The sequence below is a fragment of the Toxoplasma gondii genome, chromosome IX (assembly GCF_000006565.2).
Source record: "Toxoplasma gondii ME49 chromosome IX, whole genome shotgun sequence".
Taxonomy (NCBI): Eukaryota; Apicomplexa; class Conoidasida; order Eucoccidiorida; family Sarcocystidae; genus Toxoplasma; species Toxoplasma gondii.
This window is the reverse complement of record NC_031477.1, coordinates 2,454,287-2,472,992: the sequence shown is the minus strand read 5'-3', so window position 1 is coordinate 2,472,992 and position 18,706 is coordinate 2,454,287. Positions and strand designations below refer to the sequence as shown.

Below are 18,706 nucleotides of genomic sequence, written 5' to 3'. Positions count from 1 at the left end.
CAGGCGAACAGCGCGGCCGCCGAGACATCGAAAACAGGGAAAAGCCAGCAACAGCTGCAAACAGGAAAGTGGAAGCGGCGGCAGAGAAGCAGATGCAAGTGGGGAAGGCAGCGCGGTGTTGCGAGGCGGGGTCGCGCAACAGACACGGACACCCCGGCACACAGACGCGCACCGACCGGAAAAAAGCGATACGGATGTCAGTTTTAATCTGTGGATGCGCACACTCTCTAGCAGATGTGCTCGTGAACCGTATGAGACTGATACGTAACCTACGCATACTTCTATGACAGGACAGCAGAGGAAATGCGGTGATTCAGAGCTGGAAGCGGCTCGGGGGTGCTCGCTTCTTCAGAGAGGTGTGGGTCGACCGAATCGAGGTTGTCGCGATTCTGTTCTTTGCGCAGTACGTAGAGACCTCAGCTTCGAAAGTCCCAAAAGGAATCGCTCTCGTCTCCGTTTAACGTACGACAGACAGAAAGGGAATATGCAACCTCGCAAAGACTTGCTCCGCCCTCCGCTTCGCGTACGATCAACGCGAATGGGGTCACGAGGCACGACGAACGACGGAAGACAACCTGAGTTTCAGAGCGGCGCAGACAAAAAGATCGGCGTCCGTATCTACCTTGTCACTGCTTCATGGATGCGATCAGAAAATCTGTCACATGCGTTGCCACACAAAGTGCTGCAGAGAGCTTCTGGACCCTTGATCCCGTCCTTGATGGGCAAAGAAAGTCTTCTCTTGTGAAACAAGCACCCACGGGAAGAGGCAGTCACTCTTCTAAGCTTCCTCCCTGCTGCACATGCTGAGCAACTATATAGGAAAGCTTCTCGTGAATAGGGAAGCCTACTGTCAAACACTTGATATTCTTGCGTGTCCACACTGGTACAAATCAAACGGTATAACGGGGTCAGTGAGGTCCCTGGGGTGCCAAGCATGAACGCGAGTTCTCCGTATTCTCCTGGGTACCCAGTGAGTTAGTCCGATGCACGGAACTTGAAAATGGAAAACATCTTGGTGCCCAGGAACTTGCATTTCCGGCTACAACCTTGTAGGAAAAGAGGATGCCAACTGCGTGCGGCAACAGCGCATACACTCCTCGTAAAATGTCCTTTGAGGTTTGTGCTCCTGCACATGCAAGGCCTCTTCTTGCCGCTCTTACTACACACAGGAGAATCCCGTAAATGCGCTTGTTCAACGCATGCGTGTACGGGCTACACCTGCTGCTAGGAAAGGTTAAATGTCTCACAGTATGCCGGATTCCCTGGTGGCGGCGCGCGCACAAACTCTCTCCCCTCTCTAATTGCTGATGGCTGATGTCCTTGCATTGTTATGTATACACATGTACATGTCGTCACACGTAAATACAAGTGGACGCATGGGGCTCTGAACTTTCTGAGCACTGCCACAGTTTTTGTTACCGCTCGCCATGCCCTTTGCCAACAATACCGACGCTGTCGAAAGGCAGCCAAGTATTCACAGATTTAGCATTCTTACACCAGACTACATTTTAGGGGCGAGTATGTAATGCTCCACTTCTATTTCTGCAGGATAACGGTGTATACACGGTATATACACATACGCATGTATGCATATATATATATATATATATGTTTATGTATACATTTGTCGCATAGCCATAAGGAAGAGGTATGCATGTGTTGCCTTCTGGGAATCGTTTTGTTTTTTTACCTACATAAAAAGCAGCCGTCTTCCTTCCTGGAGGAGACTTCCGATTAACGCGTTTTCCTTATCGAACGTACTTTATCCGTTTGAATGTGTCTATCTGTAGGTGTGCTCAAGCGCATGCTTTGTTCCTGCTCTAGCAAACGGAGCCCTGCGCTTTTGTGTTGCCCGTGCGTGTATCTCCTGTAGATGTACAACAAGCATCCGCTTCCAGTTCTTCTCCCTCTTCTCTTTGTCAGAGCTTCCTCTTAAGCATTTGAAGAAGTCTCTTCTTCCTTCGTATTTCTAGAAGACTCGATATCTGCTTCCTCTTCACGCATGCCCTTGTGTACAGGAACGAATTTTACGCAGAGCAGCAGCAATGCGTTGTCGTGGTCAAGTCCAGGTCCACACACCTGAGGTGTAGGCGCGACTTGTCTCCGAGTCTCTCTCTGCGTTTCCTCCCCCTATCGTTCTCTCCATTTCCTCTGTCGAGATCTCTCGTTTTCGACTTCAGTGACTGTCCGTGCTGTGGCGGGTGTCTTTCACGAGTTTCCGACAGTCCTGCCAAGCGTCTCCCTTCCTGTAGATTTCAGCGCGAATCGAGAACTCGCATGTTTTCGGCTCACATTCAGGTTGTGGCATTCACTAATCTATCGCAGGCTAAGGTCGAGAAAAACATTGGAACTTCCCGCGCAAGTGAGAGGCTTCGTCCTTCCCTAATGACGGCCGAGCGAAAAGTGCAGCGAAACGGGGCTGTTATTTTATGGGGGGGGTGGCACACATGCATTGTGACCTTGCGCATGACGTCGCCTAGACGCAGAGCGCTCTTTTTTCAGTTTTCTGGGCCTTTTCCTCCCGCAGTATTCCTTTTTCTCTCCCCTCTTTTTTCGGTTCTCTGTTTCCTCGAATTTGCTTGCTTTTCAATTTCTCCTCGACTCCTGTCGTCTCCGCTGTGGGTCGAGAGAACTGAGGCTTTTTCCTCGGCCTTCCTCGTCTCCCTGTGCGTTTTCGTGCTGCGCATGACTCTTGCATTCGTTCTCTACTCGCCAAGCGTCTCTGCACTGCCTTCTTCTCTGTGGCTGTTTTTCTCCTTTTTCCATGGCCGCCGCGCGCTTTTGTCTCCTTTTCTGCCTTCGAACATCAAAGGAAGAAGGAACATCCGCGTTTCCCGCGCTACGACCGTCTACATGCGTCCTGGCTTCGCTGGAAGAGACGATTCACCTTCCAACGACGACAACCTTCCATCTTCTGTTCCAGTGGCTTTGCCCGCCTGCAGCAACTCCTCTTTCCCCTTTTTAAAGAATTTCTACCTCTGTTTCTCGCGCCTGGAGTGTTTTTTGTAGCCTCTCCTCCGTCTGCGTCTCGCCTCGGCCGCTCTGCTCTCTTTTTGCCTCGGCTCCCCTCTGCCTACCACGCATGTTCTCTCCTTCTCCCGTTTCCTTCCTTCTTCGCTTCTTTTCCGTCTCGTCAACTCTCCAGACAAGGAGCTTCAGGAGAAGGCCTCACCCTTCTTCGGCGCCCAGAGAAAAGAATCGAAAGCAATCCTCCTGGAAGAAACACACCTGCACCTCTGCGTGCAGCGAGACAGCAACGCCCACAGGGAGGTGGTGAGGAAGGCGCCCGCGGTGACTTTCGTTTAAGATGGCAGGCAGACGACAGACGGTCCGTCTGCTCTCCTAGTCCTTCCAGGTTCATTGGTTGAAATGCGTCGAGCAAGGCACTCTGGGGAGACAGGGAAGCCCCGAGACCTCTTCTACAATCGGAAAGAAGAAGCAAAATGACAGAGAGAGAGAGAAGCAGCGACTCGCACTCCGCGCCCCGCAAAGGGCGCTCGCCTGCAGGGGTACGCGAAGCTGCAAGCCGTCTGACGGCTGAGAGGGAGAGACGCGAGGCGCGAGACCGAGGTGAGAGAAGACTCTCCAGAGAGAGAGAAGGGAGCAGGAAGTCGAGAGAGAGGGGAGACGGAAGGAGGTTGAGAGACCGAGGCGAGAGGAGACTTTCCAGAGAGAGGGAAGGGAGAAGGAGGTCGAGAGACCGAGGTGAGAGAAGACTCTCCAGAGAGAGAGAAGGGAGAAGGAAGTCGAGGGAGAGGGGAGACGGAAGGAGGTCGAGAGATCGAGGTGAGAGAAGACTGTCTAGAGAGAGAGAAGGGAGAAGGAAGTCGAGAGAGAGGGGAGACGGAAGGAGGTCGAGAGACCGAGGTGAGAGAAGACTGTCCAGAGAGAGAGAAGAAAGAAGGAGAGGTTCAGGCCAGAGAGAGAGGAGACGCAGCGATGGCAGCGAGGAGGCAGGGCGAGATGGAGAAGGACGGAGAAGAGAGCGGGAGGGTGTTTCTCAGAACCGGGAGTCGAAGATCGAGAGTCTGACCTCGCACAATGGGAGATACCAGAACGGCGAAAGCGAGAGAGAAGACGCGAGTTGCGGAGAGCGGCGCCATCCGACACAGCAACCTGCCTCGGGCAGGAAGAACGAAGGCCTGTCGTCGGGAGAGGCGCTGGCAGCTGTCGAGCGACTCCACGCGGAGAAGAAGCGCGAGCACGAGAGACGCAGAGAGAAGCATCGTGAAGAGGAACAGCGTCGCGCAGAGACCGAGAAGGAGGCCTTCGCCGCGGACGTCAGTCGCAGACGTGAGGAAAACGAGCACCAAGTGTCTCTGCAGAGGGCAGGTCAGATCCTCGCGCTTGCTGCGCATGCAGCGACGTTGCCTGTCAACGGCGCCGCGCCTCTCGACTTCCAACATTTGACGCCTTTCGTGCCGCCGCCTCTCTCTGCAGCGGCCTCGGGAGCGCCTTTCCCCCATGCGTCTCGAGACTCTGCATTCTCAAGAGAGAACGGAGACAGGTGGAGAGAAGAAGACGACGAAGGGTTGAGTCGGCGGAATGGAGGCTGTCAGGTCAAGAGAGAAGAGAGGCGAGGCGCGAGAGAGGAGAACGTTTTGGACAGGAACTCTGCAGTTGCCAGGGAGACAGGTGATGGACGTTGGTCTGGAAGACAAGCGAGAGAAGGAGAGAGTGCGAGTCCGCCTGCATCGGGACGAGACGGCGCAGGGGCGAGAGGCCGGCGGCTCGGCAGCGGAAGAGAGGCGTCTGCAGAGGCAAGCAACGACGCAGAGAGAACTGGGCTCGACCGAGAGCGAGATGGAGAGAGAGACGCGCGACTCGAGTTTTCGAGAGGCAGCTTGGAGAGAGATGGCGGACGACAGCGCTTTGCTTGCCGGGAGCGGGGGCCAGAGCCGGGAGAGAAAGACCGCTTCAGCGACAGGCGAGAAGAGCGAGAGACCTTTCGAGGTTACGGCAGAGAGCGAGAAGGTCGACTCGCAGGCGCCTTTCCAGGAATACTTCCCTTCGGACCGAACTTCGACAAAGAAGAATGGACGCGACTTCTCGACTGGCAGTCGTGGAGACGCGACGCACGAAAAAAACGCGACTTCGACCCCGACAGTCTCTGGACCGACCAGCGCGAACTCTCCCCCACTCGATGGAAAACGCATCCCTCCTCGTCTTCTGCGTCGTCGGCTTCTGCTGCCTCCGCGTCTGCTTCTTCGACGCGAGAGAACGCGGGAGGGGAGCAGGGCAAAGACTCGGAGGAAGAGCGGACGCGCGAGCGAGACGCGAAGAGGCATGCGGGCATGACGGAGGAGGAGAAGAAGACGGAGGCGGCTTGGAGAAAGAAGATTCAGGCGCTAGAGAAGGCAGGGCGGCGGGAACCGAGCAGCGACGCAGACGCGACAGCGAGAAAGAAGACGCGGAAGACGAAGCAGGAACGCGAGAGCTCGAGCGAGTCCGAGGAAGATGTAAAGGTGCCTGCAACGCGCGTCCCCGGCATGGACGGCTCTGCGCTCGAAAAATGCATCGCCGAAAATGACAAAGCGAGGGAAGAAAAAATGCAAAAATGGCAGGCCAAGGAGGAAAAGAGGCGACGCAAACTTATGAAGGAGACGAAAGAACTCGAGGAACTCGAGCTCGAAGGTAAGGCGGTCGGGCAAGAAGACACAGGGGGTCTGTGCATGCATCTATCAGCAAGTGCACATCCACATATACAGAGAGATAGCTGTAGGCCTTTGTGGAGACAGATTCATGCTTAATACTGTACTTGAATATATTTCCATCTGTAGTTTATGAACGGACGAAAACGTATGCGCAAGAAGTGGACATGCAGTCTCTTGAAAATACCTGTGACGACACTCTCGAATTACCGAGGTCCGCAAATCTGCAGGGTTGCTCTCCTCCACATGAACTCCGTACACGTCGCGACGTCCTCTAGTATAAGAAAACTATCCATACGCAGAACGCGTTATAACTGGCCATTGATTTTTTGGGATTGGGGCGTTGTTTTCTATTTTTGCTTTTTTTCGAGTATTGCTGTTTTAGTTTGTTTTTTCGTCGGGGATTTTCTTCGGTCGACATTCGCTTTTTTTAAGCGGCACACGTTTTTGCTGCAGAGGCGTGGAAGAAGGCAGGACCGAAAGACTTTGTGAAGAGCGCGTCGTTCAAAGGGCCGCGCCCAGGCTTCGTCTTCCACACTGGGGAGGCGGGGACTGGATACTACAAAGACCGACTTTCGATTAAGAAACTCGTCGCAGACGGCGTGATCGCAGTGAGTGGCGCGCAACTCGTCCTCGCGATGAAGAAGGAGACGCGCAACAGCTCTGCAGACGAGAAAAAGAAGAGCAAGAAGAAGAGCAAGAAGACGAGCAAGAAGACGAGCAAGAAGACGAGCAAGAAGAAAGGGAAGAAGAAGAGGAGGAAGCAGGACTCCAGTGACTCAGACTCCGACAGCGATTCGAGCGACTCCAGTGACAGTGGGAGCAGTCGGGCAAAGAAGCGAGGTGAGAACGAACTTCTGATCTCTTCGACAGTGCGGGCGTCTTCACGGTCCTCTTTCTCGCTGCGGAGCTCCTGTGTCGCTGAGTGACAGACGAATGGAGGACAACTGCGCGAACGACTGCAGCTGAGAGTCGGCGGCACCCAGGTGTTCTCTCTCTGTTTTTGCACTGCCTCCTTCAAAGGCGAAAAGCCGAATCTCTGACTCCCGTCTGATCGGCCTATCATTCTGCCCGTCAGTGTATGCATGTTCGCATATGGAGATGTGTGTATGCATGCCTGTGTGCGTGATCTGTGCAGATCCACGGACTGTCTTTCTCTCTGTTTTTCTAGATTTCTGCAGATGCATCTGTGTTCTAGTGAAGCGCTGAAAGACCCGTTGGAGCCCAACAGGAGATCTGTGTTTATATTTAGAGATCCAGTATGCGTTTCAGCAAAAGTGTGCCTGGCGGTACGCGTCCTCCGTGGCGGCTGTCGGCATCGACGCGGCGGTCCTGGTTAACTTGTGTAGTTGTCTGTTTGGAAGGACAGAGATCTTCTAGCACCTTCACGGTGACTGGGGGTGTCTCCTCCACAGATGGCGCAGCTGGCGAAGCTCCGTCAAGCACGCGTTTTTCGCTTTTTCGAAGTCTGTCTTTGTCCCGTTTTCCAACTCGTCAAGCTTCTGTGGAGTTCCAAAGATCCGCGAGCTCTGTTTCGCCTTTCGTTTTCAGGGAAGAGCAGAAAGAGGAGGCGCGTCTCTTCGAGTGAGAGCAGCAGCGAAGACAGCGAGGAAAGCGCAGTGGAGAGAGAAGACAGCCCCGACAGAAATGCGCCGAAGGCGCTGCGTCCGAACGTGGCGGTCTTGGAAGCTGCGCTCGCAGAAAAAAGTGAGATGTTCACTCGCGAAAGAAGTTTGGTTTCTCTCCAAAGCTGTGCGGAGCTGCTGGAGACACCACAGCATCACCGTCTCGCAGGGTCGCTGCATGTTTTCCCCGTCGTCTTTCTTTTTCCTGTCTCGACGGAGACTCACCCGCCGCCTTCGCGCTTCGGGGGTGTTTCTGCTTCGCTTTCTCCTTTTTCCTTTTCGCGCCGCGCTGCGCAGCTGTCATCTGTGCCCTCACTCACACTGCACGTCAGGCGTCTTCTGTTATTTCTTTTCAGAGGCTGCAGATGCGCTCGCGAACGCAGCACTTGGCGAGTTTTCCGATGAAGACGAGGATGACGCGTTCGGGCCAAATCCACTAGGTGTCAACAGCAAACTCGCTGCCCGGAACGTCGAGTGCGTCGCCAGCGTCAAAGCTACTACGCTCCAGACACCTGAAATCTACATGTTCACATATATTTATATATATTTATATATGCATGAATTTATGTATATTTTTGAATTCGTGTGTGTCGTGGGCAGACCGCCACATGCTTGCGGTGGCCCAGGTTGATGTACGTGGAGAGTCAAACCTGTGCCGAGAAGCGAACGGACTCGTTTGTGGATGCGCAAAATGTAGAAAAAGTGCCTTTTTCGCTCTCTTTGCGCCCGTTGCATCGAAACGCGAATCCGCGTTCACCCAGGCTCTTCCTTTCCTGGATCTATGCTTCGACCGCGCCCCACACACGCAACCTTACACATGTGGATATGCATATGCTCACATACAGCGAGAAACAGGTTATTTATATATATATATATATGTATATATATAAATATTTGCGTGCATGCGTATGTACCTATCGAGGAACGCATACGTAGCGATTCACTGGTGCTTCGGCGTGGTTCTTCCCTCCTCTCTATACGCATGCATATGTATCTCTCTATCTCGCTCTCTCTCTCTGTATATATATATATATATATGTATACATTGTATATTTGTATCTACCTGTGAATCTGTCTCTATGTGCCCATGCATTTATGGATGGCAATAGGGAGTGATGTGTGTCTTTCGAACTGGGCGTTGTGGGTTCTTTGTGGTTTCGCTCAGTTATGGTGGGGCTCTGCGTCCGGGAGAAGGTGCCGCCATTGCTCAGTACGTGCAGGAAGGGAAGCGTATTCCCCGTCGTGGTGAAGTCGGTCTGACGGCGGATGAGATCCAGGCGTTTGAAGACCTCGGTTATGTCATGAGTGGCTCGAGGTAAGAGGAAGCGAGAGACGCGTCGCCACACAGCGCAAACAGAAGCAAAGAGGCTCGTGTCTTCGCGCGAGGACGCGAGATCGCCTCTCTCCGCTCTCCGTCCTTGCGTTTCTCCACACTCTGTCTCCTTTCGCCTTCGCTCTCTCGGCCTTCTGTCTTCAGACACCGTCGCATGAACGCCATTCGTATTCGAAAAGAAAACCAAGTATACAGCGCAGAGGAGCAGAGAGCGCTGGCGATGTTCAACTACGAAGAAAAGGCGAACCGCGAGGCGCAGCTCATCAACGACCTCCGCGACATGCTCAGTGAGTCCGCCCTGGTCATAATACACCTGAGAATTGCGGAACTCCACACACTTTTCGTGCCACTCGGAAACGCGTACATACTTCAGTCCATCCTCTTACTCATACCTATACATACATATATTTGTATATATATATATATTTATATATGTATATTCATATATTTGTACATTTATACCTGAATGTGTCAAACTATGTGCCAGTGTTTATCTGTATTGCATATCAATATAGTACTGTACATTTGCATTCTCCTACGCATACACATTTGTATGTCTATGTATATATATATATATGCGAATATGAGGGAATGTACACGTTGTGTTTGTATGAGACTAACGGATAGGTTTTTGGTCGGCTGTGTCTTATCGAGGGTCGCAGGAGCATCCGTACTGCTCTTTTTCTTTGTTTTTCAGAGAGGCAGAACGAGACTCTGGCTGTCGAGGAGATGGAGGAGAAATTGGGGAAGAAAGAATAAAAAGGGAGCACTTCGCTGTATTCTCTTGTTATCCGATTCACCCTGTCTCTGTTGCGGAAAGGGGGGTTTCGTTTCCTCTCTTTAGTCCGTGTCTTCTTTTTTTTTCTTCTCTCTGCAGTCACATGGTTGCTTCTTTTGTGCAAGTCAAGTTTCTCGAAAGGACTTTCTGTCCGTCTTGCTTCTTTTCTCCTTCAGTGGTCGTTCTAGGATTTCTGTGCATTTCTTTGCCCTTGTCGCTACCCCGTTCTCTGTCTACTTCTTCGCTTTCAGTGGCCGAACGTGGTGAGATAGGAGAACTCAACGTTCCGTACGCACAGGCAGCAGAGATGCACGGCTGTCTCGTCACTCTGTCTGCCTTTCTCGGTTCCCCGTAAACCGTTTTCCGAGCTTCCAGATGTTGCTTTGTGTGTCGTGTCTCTTAATGCCTCGGGTCTCCCCGTTAAACCGGTTTCGTTCTTCGAAACACCGCGAGCACTTCGTTGTGTTCCTTTTTTCCCTAGAAGGCAGCAACCAAAAAACAAAAGTGAACGTCTCTTTCCTTTCCTCGAACACAGCACACTCTGCAGCGCCTCTTTCCACGCTCCACATCTGCAGGAGTCGCGGACCTCGAGTGGCTTCGACCCGGTATAGAGGTCCTTGCTTCCAAGTTCATGAGCAGTTCAGCGACGCACATGCAAATGCAAATGCAGGAAACTGCGAAGAAGGCTGGCGAGCATACAGCGTCCGGAATTCCTGTTCCGCCGCTCTTGCCGTGTACGTCCGTCTAGGATTGCTTGCCGAGTTCCGTGTCTCCCTGTGGCTCGCTGCAACCTGGGGATCACGGTGTCGCGAGTGGGGCAGAAACGCAGAAGATCGATTTGTGGGGGCAGCGGGGACAGAGAACCGCTTTTCTCGAGAGAAGAGGCCGGCTCCTCTGGCGACATCGTGTGGAGAGGCAGCGCTCAGAGCTGTGTCGTTTTTTCAGAAGAGCGCAGAACGGTGCAGCGAGAGAAACCGAGACGCAGAGAGAAGAAACAGAGAACCGGGGTCGGGAGGCGCGCGAGAGGCGGGAGACGGGGAAAGAACAAGACACGATTTTTTACCAACAGGTGGATGTACACCCCACGTGGATTTTATTCGAGTTTCTACGGACGCCAGGTAATGGAAACGGACTTGCCAGTGCTTGTCTCAAGGCGCAGAAACAAACGAATTCCCGGAACCGCTCGGAGCGTATTCTTGCATGCGCAGACGAAGCAGAAGCCAGAAGGAAGCCACCTCGACACAAACAAGCATCTCCTGCACAGAGAGAGGGGGCATGCAGACGCCTCGACGGAGAAGCAGAGAGGCAGAAAGAAGAGACATGGAGCGTTTCCGACAGCGCACAGAGAGATACAGACACGGCTACGAAAACTGACGTGGTGGTGGCAGTCGACATTTGGAAAAAGAAAAACTCTTTTTACTCGTCTTCGTCGTCTGTGGGGACAAGCAGAACAGCGCTGTTCGGGTGGAGGTCGGAGTCGAGGAGGGTCGCTGCGCCCTATGGAGCAACAAAGAAACGGAAAGTTGCAAGAAAGGAGACACACCGAAGAGAGCATGGGAGAGAAGAGACAGCAGCTGTAAGAACAGACCGACAGACACGAACGAAATCCGTTCCGGCCAGGAGAGAAGACAGAACGAAAGAGAAGAGAACATGGGCAAGAGAGAGGCTGGCAGTTATACCGCAGCGAAGCAGAGCTGACGAGAAAAGGCGCAGGCGAAAGTAAGGCGAAAATTTCTCGGAAGCCAGGCGACTTCAGCAACACACTCCAGGGCACCGAAGAAGGAAGCCGACTCTGGAACCTCCGAGGCGCATGAGGAAGGAGGAGACGACCCCCGCGCGCAGGTCACACAAAGCTAAGAGGAAAAAACTGCTGGATCGACGTTCACTGGCTTTAGTCTTCTGGGAGGGTGAACTGCCTTGCTCGCAGTTTTCAACACACACTGCAGGGCGTCAAAGCCACAAACCGTGACAGTTTCTCTTTCCTTTTTTTAGGCATGCACAAGGACCAGCCTCTCTCTACCTCTGGAGAGCAAGCCTTACTCGCGGCAGTGTTCGCCTTGGAGGCACAACGAGATGGAAGTTCAGCGGAATGTCGATTTCCTCATTCTGCGGTGAGCCCAACACAACATAAAAGGAGAAAAGGAGAGACAAAACCATCGCTCGATGAGACGGCAGCTGTCTTCTTTCGAAGGCAAATGAGAGCGGCCCGCAGGGTGCCCCAAGAAGCAAAGGCGTAAGGCCATAAAGAAGAGACTGGAGGCGACGCGAGGGCATGCAGCAGCGCGTGCACTGCCTCTTCTGCATGCTGCGGTCGAGTGGTTCACGAACGCCTTTGAAAACGCGGACGACTCTCGAAGATGAGACGCGTTCGTTCGACAGAAAACACACCAGTCCAAAGAGAACGCCTGACAGAGAAAAACGCGCATTTCTTTCTGTCGCGCGACCTGTCGAGTTCTTTCCTGATCGCTAGGCCTCTCTCCCGGAACACTCCACGCAGGCCTTGAAAAAGAGACCTCCAAAAATTTCTTTGTCTTCTCCTGTCTCCACCTGAGTCTCCCTTATCCGTGTCTCTTTCATCTACGTAAGGAATCCAGAGACGTATACGCTGCTATATATGCATATATATCTATATTTATATATATATGCATATCTATATATATATATATATGCGTATTTGTACGTGTACATATGTGTATATATGTGTATGTACGAGGATGTGGGCAGCAGACGGGTTCACCTCCGTCTCTCTGGGTGTGTCTGGTCCACCTTGTGTGTGTCGCACCTCAGTAAATTCAGCGAGGCAGTCCGCCCAGAGGTACAGCTCCTCCAGAGATGTCTGCGCGGGGAATTGCCGAGAGAAGCGCGAGCCACTGGGCAGCCGCAAACAGATCTGCTCGATACATACACACATACATACATATATGCAGATATACATTAAAAGATGTATACGTGGAAACCACAGATACGCGTGGTTGAAAGTATACCGTAAGTAAAAGAAGGAATCCGATCAACGCATATGAATATAGAGAGATATAGGAGTGAAGGCGCAGTTCCAGGTACCGCGACGCAAGCATGCAGTGGAGACTGTATTCGCTTTCTATGTGTGCAAAAAAAGCCTTGTCCTCACCGCTGTCTGTTGTTCGCTGCACGCCGAGGCAGACATCTCCTGTTCGCGCAGTCTCTCGGCATACACGCGCCTCTCCCGGCGTCTGACGGCCGCGGCCTCCCTTCTCTGCGCTTCTCGGTCTCGCCTCGCCTGTTCTTTCTGTCGTTTCTTCTCCAGCTCCTCTCGTCTGGAAGCAAGCGAGTCAAAAGAGATGCGTGGATCTAGTGGCGATACTATCACTGTCGACACAGCTCGCGGAGGAGAGCGCGCCTCTGAGCACGGCCCAGCGAAGAAAAAGAGAAACAGGAGGAGCGAAGAAGCTGGCAGCTTAAAAGCCACAACAGGCGAGAAGTCTGACGAGACTCACTTGATTGATTCTAGGCGCATGACCTCCGCAAACTCGCGCTCCTGCTCTTCTCGCAACCTGCGAGCACACAAAACAATCCGACAACTTCCTCTGGGAAAAAGCAAAAGATGCCCCAAGAAGAGGATTCACAGCGTCCCATACCTCGACCAATCAGCGTCCAAAGGCCAACGCAAACTGTATGCAGCAGACTCACGGCGATTCTCACGACATAAAGTCTTCCAGGCGACCTACGCTACGTTGCACGACACATGCATGTGTAGACGTACACACATACAGATTTGTACAAATATACGCATATACATATACTTTTACATATCTATATATATATATATATATAAATATATATGTATATATATATGCGCCTCAAACATATATATGTACATATGTGCGATTTAATTTTTTTGAGAGCCTGTTGTGCTTACAGTCTGTTTTCTTCGCGTTCGCGCACTTGCTTGCGTTTGGCCTCTCGAACTTCCTCGAGTTTTTCTTGAGCTTGCAGGAGGAGGGCGACGAGACCCGCGGTGTCCGCGAGGCTTTCGTTTCTCAGCGCAGCGAGCAGAACGCGATGCCTGTTCGCGGGAGGAGCAGAGAGAGAAGAGAAGGCGGGAGCGTTTTCTGCAGGACTCGTTGCTGCTTGCGGCAAGAGCAGCAGAAACGCGGGGAGACGAGGAGAAGCTGAAGAGAAGAAGGCGCGAGCAAGACGCGCGCCTTCGGACGAGGACGGACCCGATGCGTCTGTCGCGTAGAAAATGCACATGTTGTCCTGCAGAGGAAAACGAGTCCGAGCGAGCGCAAGGGTCGAGGGCGCTCCTCAACGGTTTCCACGTTCACATTTCCATCTGCAAACGCGACAGCTGCGCTGGACACCACATCTGCGGACAAGGAGGAGGAGGAAGAGCCCGGGAAAGGCCTGCTCCCTGCGAGAAGAAAACAAGCAGGTTTCCAGTCACGTTCACACGACAGAAACCTTGAAGCTGCTGAAAGGAAAGCAGGCGAGAGCTCTTCCCCCCGCGTTTTTTTTCATGGACTTCCCCTCCTCACCAAGAGATCGATGACGAGGTCGTCTGTCAGGGTCTCTCTGCAAAACGTCTCGGCGGTCGCGTTATGCGAGGCGTGAAGGTACACCGCAAGCAGCCTTTCAGTTTGGCGCGCCGTATCGAAGGCCTGAAAAGAAGGAAATCCTGAAAGGGGAGATCTTCACAAACGCGAAACAGGGAACACGAGCGAGGTTTCTTCTCCAGAGAGAAAGGTGCAGTCCCCGCGAATCTTCAATCCCCGTGGAAACGGAGGTTTCTGTTCCTGCCCTGCGTTTGTGTGGGATACGCACGCAGCCTGACTGAGACGTCTCGTGTAAGAAGGGAAGGAGAAAGAGATGTGATTTCCTGAAGAAACTCGAAAGAGCCTAGACAGAAACTCTCGAGGTCCATCGTTGACGACAAAGAAGGCAAAGAAGGCTCCTGACCTCTTGCGCGGAATCGGCGAAGAAAACTGGATGTCGCTGCCCGAACTGGCGCTCGTAGACCACCGCAAAAGGCTGGGGGGCTGGTAGGAAGAGCAGCATGGCTGCGAAAAACACACAGAAACAGAAGCACGCAGAACCAGGTGTAGCGAAGCAGGAGAAAAAGAGAGGGAGAGACAAGGGAAGAAGAGAAGAAGGAAGGTGGAAACAAGAGCAAAACAGAGAAGCAAGCAAAGCAGAAGAGGAGGAGAGAAGAAAGGGAGAAAAACCGAAAGTAGCGGGAGAAGACCACCCGTGGGCTACAGAGGGAAAGAAGGGCAGCGTCACCTGATCCGTGCGATGGGGGAAACATCGCGACAAAAGGAGCAAAAAAACAGAAATCCGCGTGAGAAGAAGAGAGAGACGTCACTGTCTCTGCATGTCCGTGTCTCTGCATGTCCGTGAAGCGGACTTCGCATCCACACGACTTCCAAGTGCGATATTTGCTTTTGTCACACGCTCTGTCAACGCGGAATGCCGAGTCGCGGGGAAGAGGCAGGCGACGATCCTTCGCTTCATGTCCTCTTCCTACCTCCTCGGTGTCTCGTGTCTTCTCTCCCGCCCTGTCCTCCTATTGGAGCTGTTGCGCTCTGCGGAGGTGATCTGTTCTTCCTTACAAAAAAGATCGATGAGTCGCGAAAGCCACTGCGCCACAGCCTGGAGAAGCTGGACAGTCTGTCGAAGCGCACACACCGGCCAGGAGACCATCAACCTGACGGCGCTTGGAAGTCTCGAAATTCCGCCCAGTTCTCTCCCAGCGCCAGGATTCTCTGCTTCCGAAGACGAAGAAGAGGCAGGAAGAGAAGAGGCCGAAGGAGAAGAGGAGGGAGACGGAGTAGACGCAGAGGAAGAAGACGCAGAGGAAGAAGAGGACGAAGAAGAAGAGGACGAAGAAGAAGAGGAAGAATGATGCGCAGGAGAAGAAGTCGGGGCATCCACGCATCTTCTCCGGCGTGGAAGCTGCGCATGCAGACAAAGAAAAAGCGGGGAACTGAAGCGTGCATGTGGGGAGGTGGAGAAGAGCAGAGAGAAAACTCAACAAATCACGAAGGCAGAGTGGAGAGTGGAGCGAGTTCTTTCGTCTTGCCGCATTTGCAGGAAGGCAAAGGGATAGATACACGCAGCTCCACGTAGAGGTAGATGTAGACACGGACAGAGAGAGATAAATAGATAGACAAAAGGTAGTAGGTACAGGGAGCTAATTAGATAGATAGACAGATAGACAGCTAGGTAGGTACGGTTAGACGGATAGATATAGATGGCGATTGTACACAGATATGTGTACAGAGAGATGGATACCGCTAGATACAGAAACGCGGCTGCGAATACCGGTAAATGGACATTAAGCGATAAAGGGAGATATATCGTGACAGAAATCGGTGTCCAGATAGAACAGGGACTGGCAACCACTCAAGAAGACACGAAACGGCATCTCTGCAGATGCGTCCTGAAGACTTGAAAGAAGATTCAGATTCGACTTTGTGACCCTCTACATCATGAGAATCGGGCCAGAAAATGCATGCAAAGGAAGTTCCGCGAAGAGAAGTCGCTGTCTTCACGAGGACGTAGGAAGGAAAGGATGTGAGGCATCAGTGACAGCACAGATGCGCAAGCGCGCATCGAAGATGACCGCAAAAGCAAAACGACGGTGAAGGAACGAGGGAAACACGATAAATACAATGCCCAGTGGAGGAACACCCGCAAAACGACGGGACAACGCAGGGAAGATGGCAACAGAGGGAATGTTTGAAAGGAGGAAACCACAGAGTGTCGAGAAAGAAAACAAAAGAACCAAGGGGGATTTCGAGCACTCACCTTCTCGGTTTCATCATCGCGGCCGGCGACTCCAGAGGCAACAGCTGCCTCGGAGTACTCGCGGTCTCTTCTCGGCCCAGGGGCGTCTTCCATCGTCGTCAATGTGGAGATTAGGTCTTGTTAGTTTTGCATTCCTTCGTTAAGGCATGTGCGTCCAGCGGGAAATACACTCTGGAGAGCCTGGTGGTTTTGGGCCTCACACGAAGAAAGCCTTCACGGCGAGGAGCAAACTCATCTGCGAGTCCTTTTCCACTGCGCTCCCGCCGCAGGCGAAGGTTGCTGTCTGCGGGGTTACCTACGCACAGCAGCGCGGAATTGGACAATTTATTTCGCCAAGAGTGCAGCGAAGAAACGCCAGCAGCCTCGCAGGAACCCAAGAGAGACAGTGGACCTTTGCAAGGCTGCAGATCGAGACTAAGAAGGAGAAATTCGTTGAACGATTTCCAGGAATCGAAGCCGCCGCACGTTAAGTTGTCAAGTCCTCAGTGGAACCTGGAACCTGGTTTTTGAGCAGCACACACTCGCCGTAAAAATTGACTCTCTGAGGACGGTAGCGAGAAAAGAACGGAACGGAGCCCAAATGACGGAGCATACTACGAGTTTTCCAAAGAAACTCAAGAGGACGGCCAGTTCCTTCGGTGCACCCGTGATGAGGACGGGATGTGCACGAGATGCATGCTCACAGCAGCGGCCGCGCCGCGTTGTCATTCGAGAAAAGCAGGCAGTGACTAAGACAGAAGAAGAGACACGCGTCCCCGGTGTGTTTAGATTCGCGGTTGTGGAAGTGGCGAAGCGTTCCAGGCACAGCAAAATTCATCCAAGCGGGAGGCGCGTAAAACGGTAGTAGGCGGTAGGACGCACGCAGCTCTCTCGAAAGGCGATGTGCCAGCAGATAGTCAACAACGTGGTTTGCTCGTCGAAAATTACACCTCCTCTGGTGCTTACTCTCTTGTCATGGCCGCCGCGGAAATATGTTTGGAATTTTGGTTGCTTTTGCGCGTCTCGGAGCCAGAAAACGCGGCGATTCTGTGTCGGTTGAAACGCGTCACAACCGCAAAGTTGAACCGCCTAAGTGTCAGGCCGCGCGCGTGTGAGTGTGCCTCTGAATGCGCCACAGTGACCGTTTCAGGCTCAGGAAAAACGGAGAGCCTGTGCCTCTCGCTGTGTGCCCCCTTGACGTTCACTGTGGAGAACTCGTTTTGCGAAGAATGCCGTGGCAAAGACACGGAGGAGGTACGAGGCTGTCTACGGCCTTAAGTCTGAAAGACAAAGACTGCAGTGAGCTTTCATCTGGGCGCTCGGGTGAGACCGCGAGAGACTTTAGACTTGAAAATACTCTCGTAAAATGCAGCTGCTAGTCCACCACAACGCAGAACCACAGCGATGAAAGAGTTCCTGCGTGATGGGAGGCAGAAGCCGTCTGACGGGTGCGGGGGTCAGTCTAGGTGAATCCGAAGCATGTCCCTCCTTAGCGCAGTTTTGGGATAGACGAGCGGACGAGGCAACACTGGTGGCTTCCTTTATGGCACTCCACACTTCTAGCAGTTTCACTTCCGGCTTCGCTTCCATGTGTGACAGCTAAAAGTGTTGATTTCAATATCATACGACATCGAGGTTGGTCCACATCGGTCATGTTCTGGGCGTGTTATTTGGATTACTGGCATTCCTCGTATTAACAGAGAGAGGAAACTACTGGTTAGATGCTAGGATGATCCTTCCATCGTGTGGTCAGCAGCACGCAACCTCAGTTTCACTCCCTAGGGAACGTATTAGTAGTTTGGCTGCAGCAACACTCTTGGGATACACAGAATGTCAAGGGGCGTTGAGGACCACAGGCGCCCCATGCTTTCCGACGGGCTGAAGGACGATAACAGAGCTCGATGGAGCACGGAAGAAGGCCGTTCGCCGGCCCTCAACTGATATGCTGATGCCCTGGAACACACCGCGTAAAACCAGCTCAGCTTCAGATGGAGTGGCTGCAGAGATGTCAGCAAGCGGACGCTTGCTCAATACAGTAGCCAAGAAACGGGACGGGTTCGAAGAAACGGCGTCAGACAGAGTGGGTATCCTCTGAAAAGGGGGTCCTTCTTCAGTGCACTAAGAATTAAAGCACATCCGCATGTGTTGGTCCCAGATGCGAAAAAGGAAGCAATAGTTTGTCAACGCTGATACTCCTGTAAACTTCCGCACGCGCGGGAGTCTTCATAACGTGCAGAGGTTATCAGTTGCACTAGTTTCTGTACCCTCTGCAGGAACTTAGATTCTGTACAGCCCCCGCTAAGGCAGGATCCTCACCGCTACACGCAACGTTCATGCAGTGCTGTCTGTTATGGATCGAAATCTCCTACAGTGTTGTGCCAATCATCACTTAGATACACGTACTTGCTCTCACTCCGCACTGTTTAGCGCTGAGACAATGGTGCTCATTGCAGGAAACGCCGTCTGAAGGCACTTCACTGTTTGGCGCTTTGAAGGTAACAAGCAGGTAGACGCTGGATTCCAAAGAAAGTTACACCGTAATCTGGCGAGGCAC

At 52.6% G+C, this 18,706-nt stretch overlaps 2 protein-coding genes across 2 annotated transcripts; one reads left to right on the top strand and one right to left on the bottom strand.

Moving 5' to 3' along the window:
- Positions 1-2,481: 2,481 nt before the first annotated feature.
- Positions 2,482-9,949, top strand: TGME49_288350 (hypothetical protein). Its single transcript, XM_018782028.1, has 7 exons — positions 2,482-5,634; positions 6,108-6,494; positions 7,203-7,358; positions 7,633-7,750; positions 8,442-8,591; positions 8,754-8,896; positions 9,307-9,949. The coding sequence occupies exons 1-7, from the start codon at positions 3,444-3,446 to the stop codon at positions 9,366-9,368; spliced, it is 3,207 nt and encodes a 1,068-aa protein (XP_018636352.1). The 5' UTR covers positions 2,482-3,443; the 3' UTR covers positions 9,369-9,949.
- On the bottom strand, positions 9,770-17,425 carry TGME49_288340 (UBX domain-containing protein). Its single transcript, XM_002368233.2, has 10 exons — positions 16,174-17,425; positions 14,976-15,318; positions 14,323-14,423; positions 13,902-14,024; positions 13,283-13,623; positions 12,861-12,917; positions 12,515-12,680; positions 12,170-12,277; positions 11,428-11,493; positions 9,770-10,884 (listed from the first exon to the last, which is right to left on the bottom strand). The coding sequence occupies exons 1-10, from the start codon at positions 16,264-16,266 to the stop codon at positions 10,804-10,806; spliced, it is 1,479 nt and encodes a 492-aa protein (XP_002368274.1). The 5' UTR covers positions 16,267-17,425; the 3' UTR covers positions 9,770-10,803.
- Between the last annotated feature and the right edge of the window lie 1,281 nt (positions 17,426-18,706).